A 9,625-nucleotide genomic window follows, 5' to 3' on the forward strand; every position below is an offset into this window, starting at 1 on the left:
TTTTGGAAATCTAGATCTTTTATGCGTTGAAGTTTTAGCTTTTGAGTGCCCCATGGTGAGAAGGGTATCTGGCGGAAGACCCATATTTTGTAATTTTGTGGTCAATGTCTTTTTCCATTTTGATTGGAAGGTGTCTATCAGAGTTAATGGTGCAAGACCCAGAGGCAAAAATGTCAATTTTAGCCAAAGATTTACTGTCATTATCAGAATTCACACCTCCATTGAAATTTGTCCGGTCTCTAGACGAAATATTACATTTGGAACACAGGTGAGAATTCCTGTGATAGCTCTTATAAATTTAGTTAGCACAACTTCAAAAGGCTTATAGTCCTCGTTTGCATAAATCTGACAGCCATACAGCATTTGGGATATTTACTGACAAAAACCTGAATTGCTGCAGGGATGTATTGGCTGCCTTTGATGTAGAAAAAAGATAGAAGAGCTTTGGTACTTCTTTGAACGGTTGCGATGGCGTGCTTTATTTGCAGAATCCAGGAGCCTGTTGACTGGAATATTAGACCAAGATATTTGTATGAGTTAACCTGTTCTATTGGTTGGCCAAAACGTATAATGTTAGTTCTGTTAGTTGTTTCACTCACAACTACTGCCATAACTTTCTGAGATATATAGGAATTGCAATTTATGAAAGACATTAATACAAAAAACATTGCTAAGGATTCTATATGGTGTGGTATGGGAGAAGGTCAAGTAACCATGAGTTACAATGCTGGGTGACATAAACCCTAGTGATGCTGCTGGAACTTGTACCTAATATTAAATTTTCCTAACAGTTCCTTCTCTATGGATGCCAATAGGATTGAGAATGCATTAGAAAGTAGTTGAACCATTTGATTTTTTTTCTAGGAAGATCTGATTTTTTAAATTTTTTGTCTACTTTTTTAAAAAAAATATTTAACTTGTTGAGTGCAAGGTGCAAGAAGACTTGAACACTTAGATATTACCATTTAAACTGTTTCTGTGAAATATTCACTTAGACAAGTCAAAGTCCTACCCTGGATTTATTTCAAGAAGCAGTGAGGAATCTGTTGCTTGCAACTGATTCCTCACAGTTGGAATTAGGCAGACAGACAGACAGACAAAAATTCCATTACAGACAGATAGGTAGACCTTTTGCAACAATCTCAGTAGTGCTTTTTGTATCTGCTTCAGCAACAGAGACAACTGAATTTTTGGTGCTTGAAACTGAAAATTCCCTGTATATTTAGCAATTATCACAAGCATCAGTGCCATGTTTAACAAAGTAGGAGTTGCAACTCTTCCTGTGGTGTGTGTAATAATGAAAAAAGAGAAAAGAAGGGAATAAAATGAACTAGTGATATAATTAATAGTATTATACCAGGGGTAGGCAATCTTTTTGAGCTGGGGGCCGGGTTGCTGTCCCTCAGACAACTGGGGGGCCGAAGCAAAATAAATAAATAAATAAAATAAAAATAAAAAATAATAATTTTTAAAAAATTAAATAAAAAAATAAAAAATAAAAAATAATTCCTACATACACTGCACACATCATATTTTGAAGTAAAAAACAAAATCGGTTTCAGGTGTCTTGCTCCAACTATACTTTGCAGAAGTGTGTACTTGATCAAGGTATTTTGGTTTTTCTTCACTGCGCATGAGTTTGGTCATGCCTTAGAAGCTGGCTGATATCAATATCACCATCATCATCATCATCATCATCATCATCATCATCATCATCATCATCATCATTGTTAAAGCAGACCTTTTAGCATTAAAAGCACCGAAAATACACAGAAATGCACTTTGGAAAGTCACCCTGTCTCACCTTCAGAAAGAGTGAGTGCATGCCTCAGAAACTGACTGATATCATCATCATCACCACTAATTTGTTAAAACAAAGCAGACCTGTACAAATGGAATGGAAATCCTCCTCTTCCTGCTACTCTTCTTCTTCTTCTTCTTCTTCCTCCTCCTGCTACTCTTCCTCCCCCTTCCTCCTCCTCCTCCTGCTACGCTTCCTCTCTCTTCCTCTTCCTCTTCCTCTTCCTCCTCCTCCCTCCCTCCCTCCCTCCCTCCTTCCTCCTCTTCCTCCTCCGCTGGCCCCTGCACCCTCGCCAGAAATCTCTGAAGATGCCAGCCACAGATGCTGGCAAAACATCAGGAAGAAACTCTTCTAGAACATGGCCACATAGCCTGAAAAACCCACAAAAAACAATTTAATGTTTTTTTAATTACTTGTCTAATTAAAATTAAATGGTTTGATATGAATTAGATTTAGATAAGGTAGTAAAGAATGGATAACTAATGTGATATACCATATATATGTGGAATATTATGTAAAACTTTTCTTATATTATTGTATGTATGTTATAATACTAATGAAGATTTTAAAAATGAAAAAAAGTAGGAATCTGAGAAGGAATAGGAATCTGAAAAGGAGAAAACCGGGTTGCCTGGATGAGTTGCAGTAAGAAACATTTGTCTTTCTAGCATTCCCAAGCAGATGGCTGACAGTCTCACCTAGACTTCTTTCTCCCAACAGGCTCTAAAATCTACACAGTCATGACTGGCCTGCAGCACCTTCCTGCCCTGAGACGTGTGGCAGTATGCGGGGGCACACACGGGAATGAGATGTCTGGTGTTTATCTGGCCAAGCACTGGTTGGCTAATTCCTCTGAGCTACAGCGTGGAACCTTTCATGCCACACCCTTCCTGGGCAACCCACGGGCAGTTGAGCAGTGTGTCCGCTACATTGGGAGGGACCTTAATCGGGCATTCACAGCTGGAATTCTCAAGTGAGTACCACACTGCATTACTGTACTTTGCAGAGCTTCCACAAGTTTGGGTGAGAGGAGAACGATGCCATTGTTTTAACCTGCACCAGGCTTCACGGGGCTTCTAGGTGCTTGAATATGCTGTAGAGTTCTCAGATGTGCTCCCTCTGGGTGGTCTCCATGGTTGCTCCAGTGGTGGATTAAATTTATTTAAAGGCATAAGGAATCTGTTCACATTGGCCAGAATCCTGTTGTTTGTTTATGCTACCATAACACCTGGTAGTTGCTTGTCGTTAGCTGCCTTTGAGTCGACCTCAACTCACAGCGATCCTATGAATGAGACATCTCTAAGCCCCCTATCCTCCACCTCTTTGCTCACGTTCTGTAGGCTCAAGCTCATGGTCTCTGTGATTGAGTCTATTCATCTGGCATGTGGTCTTCCTCTCTTTCAACTGCTCTCTACCTTCCCCAGCATCGTTGTCTTTTCTAGTGAGCCATGTCTTCTCCTTATGTGGCCAAAGCCTCAATTTAGTCATCTTGGCTTCCAGGGAGATTTCAGGCTTAATTTCTTCTAAGACCCAGTTGTTGGTCTTTTTGGCTGTCCACTGTATCCTCAGCACTCTTCTCCAGCACCACAGAAAATTAATTAATTTTCTTTCTACCTGCTTTCTTCATTGTCCAGCTCTCACATCCATGCATGGTGATAGGGAATACAAAGGCTTGGACAACTCTAACTTTAGTATTCAGCTGTATATCTTTACCTGGTTAAACCAATATAAATACCTCTGGCGGGATTGCAAGAAGGAGTTACCCAGTATCTCCTTCCATAACACCTTGACGCTGGAGTATGAAGGCATAAGCAGACAGTTCCTGAGTACAGTTCTTTCTCCCTTAGCTGCCCCCCCCCACCTTGAGACTGGCCATGGAGGTGCATCTGGATGGTTTCTGGATGCCTTCATACACCTGGGGAAGAAGGAGCAGACTTTGCCTGGACTTCTTTGTTTCATATATTCTTTTTAAAGAACTCTCATTCTATCTTGGCTGCTGAAGGGCAGCCAAATAGGGCTTTGGCAAGTCATAGGCTCTCAGCCTCAGGGGAAGGCAATGGCAAACTTCCTCTGAACAAATGTTGCCAAACAAACCCCATGATAGTGTTGCCTTAGGGTTGCCATAAGTCAGAAACAACTTGAAGGCACAACAACAACAACAACAACAACAACAACAGTTTCTGGCCTCCCCCAGACTTTGCTTGGTATGAATGCTGATGCATATTATGGCTATAAGATAAGCTTTATAGATGAATGATGCAGCAGATGGTACATAGCAGGGAAGTAACCCAGCCCTTTTGCTGATGAGATCCAGCATCCTCTCACAGCCAATTGTAGAACTGGGCCCCTAAATGATCAGTTCACCCCCAACTATCTCATTAATGGGAGGCCAATCCACCATGGCTGGCTAAACAGAGCCCCCAGACTGTGGTGAACCACTCTAGATGAGGCTGGTGGAAGAAGGATTCCCAAGGATTATATAATGCACAAGCATGACCCATCTGTTCAAGCAGGTTGCTAAACGAGAAACTTCACTCCACTCCCTGACTTAGCTCCTAGCCTTCATATCTTTTTTCACTTTCAGCAAAATATATCTAACAAAGTCACTAAATATACATTAACTTTCGCTGTGCCACTGGACAGCTGTTAACATTTGGCCATGGTGCTGGGGACAGAGACCAAACAGTGACTGTGGGAACAGAGTTGCACTCAGGAGCCTTCTGATTATTCTTGCACAGCTGGGGAGGAAGATGAAGAAGCCTTTAACCCTACTAAAAAACAAAAGCAAAATCTTGTCTTAAATGCACTGGTGCAGGGTTAGGCTCTGTAAGGAGGCCTGTTGGATCTTGGCCATTGCTTTTGCTTTGAGTTTCTCTTTCTCAGCTATAAGGTCTCAGATACAGACTCCTATGAATGTCAGCGTGCTCAGGAGATCAACCAAACCTTTGGACCCAAGGGTTCATCACAAGCCTACGATTTCATGCTTGATCTACACAACACCACTGCCAACATGGGGTGCTGCCTCATAGTGGCTTCTGAGCATGACCTGTTGCCCCTGCATGTGTGCAGTTTCATTCAGGTGAGAATGTGCTCCAGGGAGTTACTGAAAAACTTATTTCTCCACTTTTCTCAGGTTGCAGCTCCCCTGGTAATCTCCTTTCTTCTTTACTCCACAGAAGCAGTCCAAAAGGAAAAACTGCCCCATCTTGCTCTATCAACAACCAGGACAGGAGACATATTCCATTGATTCTGTGTCCAAAGCTGGACTAGGTAAAGTGTAGTCTTCAGCATGAACATTCCTGATGGCAGAAAACTCTCCTCACATTACACTGGCTGTTGTTCTGCCAGCAGTTTTGTAAGTTGACCAGCTCAAGTGAGCAAGGCAACCAAGTTATTATTTGAAGTGAATGGTGCTTTTATTCCGAATACCAAGGAAACATGAATAATCTTTCTGAAATTCAAAGACAGCAGTATTAGTCTGGAAAATCAGTCTACAAAGATATCTAGTAGCACCTTTGAGACTATCTTGAAGAAAGAAGCTGGTAGTATCAGCTTTCATAGCTTTTCTCCCGTATGCATCTGAGGAAGTAGGCTCAAGTCTTTGAAAACTCATGCTACCAGCTTCTTTCTTTCAGTTAGTCTCAAAAGTGCTACTAGATCCCTTTGCATACCAATCTGTCTGAAAGATGTACAGCCCAGTATTCCTTTCAGTCCTACTGAAGATTATCTTAAAGATGAAGAATATCCACCGAAAGCCCACCAATATGGGAAGCAAATATATAATAATAAATTCTAATAAAAAAAAGTGTTAGTGATATGTGCCATATAATTCAAAAGCAAGAGGACTCTGGGGCTGTTCACACTACATTATAAACTGGTTTGCAAACTAGTTTAAAAAGGGTCATTCACACTTGCGCCAGTTTTCCCCAACCTGAATTCCAGGTGGCTAGCCCAATCCTCCTTTACCTGGTTTTTCCAAGATCATGTTTTTCTCAGTTTCTTTTCCAAAACACCAGGTTATATCAGGGTGCTGCCAATGGGAGCTTGCTCCCGATCCCATTTGGGCACCCAGGAGGGAGGGGTTAATGTACAGGGGGAAGATTATGCCCACAGCTTTGCTCTCTTCCTGCCAGCCAAGGCCAGTTGTTTTTCCCCTCTCAGCATTTGGTTGAAGGAGTAAAAAAAGAAGCTCCAGAAATGCAGTGGATTCAAACTTGCTGTGCTTTAGAAAGTGGTCTCTTTAAAGCACAGCCTGGCTTTTTTTCTCTTCTGCCAGTGATTTTTAGTCCCCTTATTTACACCAATGTCTGATTCGCATAGCCCGGAAATGGTATCCAACCTAAGTAAAAAGAACAAAACACTACCCAAAAGACAGGAAAGATAGGGATTTAAAAAAAAAAAAGTATTAAAGGCTGCTTTCCTCTCAGCAACCAGACATGACAAAAGAGCACCGGAAGTAAATTCACCCCAAAGAACCTTGGGAAATCTGGCAACGAGTACAAAAACTGTGAGAATCCCATGAATAAACCACAACTAGTTTTCATATTAGAGCAACTGTACAAAAAAAAAGCGATATTGTGAATGAAACGGAAATGAATTCACAATATTTTCCTGAAAATGACTAATTGCTGGTTCATGTGTCTTTCCAGTTGGATTCTTAGCAGTTTGCACATAACGTCATGTGAAAACCAATTGCATAATTGCTCCTAATACGCTGGATAATCATGGGTTCTTCCCTTTTAAACTTCCAGTTTTCCCCATGTGATAAACTCCCTAGTGTTATCCAAATGTTTGTGATGCCTTTGTTTCATAAATGCCTTTTATGTTGCACTTCCTTGAAGGAGCGTAGGACAGGGTACATGTTCTCTTTTTCTCTTGTCTTCACAGTAACTCTGTGAGATAGAGAGAGTGAGCCAAGAGAGAATAACCGTCACAAGGTTATGCAGCAAGATTTGGTGGGGGCTGGGGATGAGATTTTATAAGATTTCCTAACTCAAAGTTCAGCACTCTTAAGTACACTGTCTCTCTTTATGGGATGGAATAGAAATGTGGTTCAGGTGGATGATGGTTCAAGACAGTGATCTGCGGAAAGCCAGGTAAGAATGTGAAATGCACATTATCAAGTCTTTACTCTTTGCATTATGAACTATGCTAGTATTTCACAAACTGCTGTTCTCTAGAAGTGTTGGGTTGTAACTCCCTTCACCCCCAACCGACCTAGCAGTCAGTGGGTCTTGTACACATCCAGAAGGCACCAAATTGGGGAAGATTGATTTATGTAAAAGGTTCCCCAGGAGGTAACGTAGTACTGTACATTATTAGTATATTATGGCTATATAGGTGAAGGCGTGCTCTGCATGATAACTCTTGCAAAAGCATCAGTCAACATATCCATATCCTTGTGATTTCCTACAGTGATAGAGATGGGCCCACAGCCCCAGGGAGTGGCACGAGCTGACCTGCTTACTGAGATGAGATCCACTGTGGCTTATGTTCTGGACTTCATAGAGCTATTTAACAAAGGTGACTTATCCCATTGTGCCTCACTCTGTACAGATTCATAGAACTGGATGTTGAGCCAAATGAACTTGATTTAGATTGATTGGTAGCTGATGAAACACTGAAAATGGTTTGTATCACTTTTGTAGCTTCTTTGTGAATGCTGGTAGTATTCAATATTTTTACATTCAGAGTAAAAGAGAGAGATAGACTGATTGATCAGCTAGCTATTATATACCACTCCATAATTAATTTGCCTGTTGCATCAAGTATGCTTTCTAATGCTGTTCTACTCTACAGAACAGTGGCATCATTGGGGGCTGCACAGGTGCAGCCTACCCTAGAAGAGGAGTGATCCCCCGATCAGGCCGTCCTCCCACTGGGGGGAGAGCTAAGCACCCCCAGCCCTTACAAAGAAACCACTGCCACCATGGGGAAAGAGAAGGCTGAGGGCACCTGGCCCTTCTTCCTTGCGGCAGTGGCGGTACTCATCTTGTGAGGAGGCTTCTGCCGTCGCGGAGAAGGATAAGGGGTGAGTGCAGCTTTTGGCCATGCCCCCAGGTGGCCATGCCTAGGTGACACTGGGGCTGGCAACACCGCTGCTACAGTACTCTCAGTTCAGTATTTTAACTTTAATATAAGACTTGATAAATACATTGTATAACTGGCATATAGTTCCATAAAATTATAATGGTAGCAAAATACAACAAAATCCAAAAAACATTTTCTCGTAATAACATATTCTATTCTTGCTAATGGATGAGCAATTTTTATTGCAATTCTTTAACTGTCTTTGTTTTAAATCATTTTAAAGCCAACAAAAGTTGTGGTGTCCATCTGCATTGACCCTACTTTGAGACCATCTTTAACATGTAAACAAATTTCTGAAGCAAGGTGCAGACCTGTGACACTCACATTGTCACTTTGGTTTCTTTACATGGTGTTTTGCCTAATGAAGAAAGCCAGTGTGGTTCAAAAAGTAGTGTGACATAGTCTTGCAGTGACTATAAATTGCAGAGGGCAGGAGTTGCCTTTTATTTAAAAGCAGGGCTGGAAATCTAGGAGGAGTGGAGTCCAATTATATCTGGAAGGCCACATGATTCCCACCCTGGTCCTAATGGATTCCTCACTGTGAAGACAAAGAATAAATTAGGAAGCCAGCTCTTTCCACCTCCTTTTGCCAGGTACTTTGTTCCAAGCCTTTGAAACTGAAGCATACCAGGTAGTTGGATGTGTGGACTTCCCTCGCAATCCCAGTGGTGAGATTTGTGCTGTGGTCCATCCAAAACTGCAGGTGAGTATCAAAGGAAGGAATGGAACAAAAGGAGGTAAGAACCTGTTTGCATATGTGCAGGAGAAAAGCCTTGTGACTGATATGCATCTTTGTAACTTCTGCACAATGCAACAAGGAACAGGACTTCTATAAATGGCAAAAATAAGGATTTGGGTTGTATATCACATAGCATAATGTTGAGAGAGGAAAGATGCCTATGGCAAAATTCCCTTCATTTCAATTATCAAAGGTACACCAGACTATCTGTTTGTGCAGCCTTTCCCAATTTTGGGACCCCAGATGTTGTCTCATCATTGCCAGCCCCAACCAATTGCTAAGCTAGCTGAGAACAATATCTGGCTGAAGATGAAAAATGTTAGCCCCGATCACCCAAAACTATAGTGATGATGTTGAACTCTTGTTCCATCTGTTATAATGAGGGTCATTGTTCTTCATAAGATACTGCAGGGGACATGTTAAAATGCTTGCCTGTGGGTGGGGATGTGACTGTTTTGTTTTTGACCCATACCTAAACAATTAATTCATCTTAGGATAAAGATTTCCAACCTCTGAAGCCTGGGGACCCTATTTTCCAGACTCTCGATGGAGAAAATATTCTGTATGAGGGTGATGATACCACCTACCCAGTTTTCATCAATGAGGCAGCCTACTATGAGAAGAAAGCTGCTTTTTTCAAGACAGAGAAACAGACATTGTCCCGACCTGCCTTGCAGAAGGAGTTTTAAATCAGTCATGGTCTCTCATGAACAGCCAAACAGTATATCATATAGAGCAAATTGAAATCAATAAGCCACTGCTGTATGACTTACTCAGGAACCTTTATGCAATCAATTAGTCAGTCATATTAATCAGACCACAGTTTATTGCTGGAGAGAGCTTTTATCCAATGTTTATGCCATGTGATGCCTAATTCTCTAAAGCAGCAATAGTCTGTAGAGTTTTCATCCAAAGAACCTGCACTGGACCAGTCTCCAACATATTTTCTAGCTTTGCTTTTTTATATCAGTTGGGTGAAGTGGTTGTGTTTGGTT

General features: G+C 41.5%; 1 protein-coding gene across 1 annotated transcript; it reads left to right on the forward strand.

The window, feature by feature from the left end:
- Positions 1 to 2,541: 2,541 nt before the first annotated feature.
- On the forward strand, positions 2,542 to 9,319 carry ACY3 (aminoacylase 3). Its single transcript, XM_089520568.1, has 6 exons — positions 2,542 to 2,774; positions 4,685 to 4,880; positions 4,978 to 5,071; positions 7,217 to 7,324; positions 8,485 to 8,594; positions 9,125 to 9,319. Exons 1-6 carry the CDS (start codon positions 2,542 to 2,544, stop codon positions 9,317 to 9,319), a joined length of 936 nt encoding a protein of 311 aa, XP_089376694.1.
- The last annotated feature ends 306 nt before the right edge of the window (positions 9,320 to 9,625 follow it).

This window comes from Sceloporus occidentalis, unplaced genomic scaffold (genome assembly GCF_023333645.1).
Source record: "Sceloporus occidentalis isolate IW3139 unplaced genomic scaffold, rSceOcc1.0.p SCAF_4, whole genome shotgun sequence".
Classification (NCBI taxonomy): domain Eukaryota; kingdom Metazoa; phylum Chordata; class Lepidosauria; order Squamata; family Phrynosomatidae; genus Sceloporus; species Sceloporus occidentalis.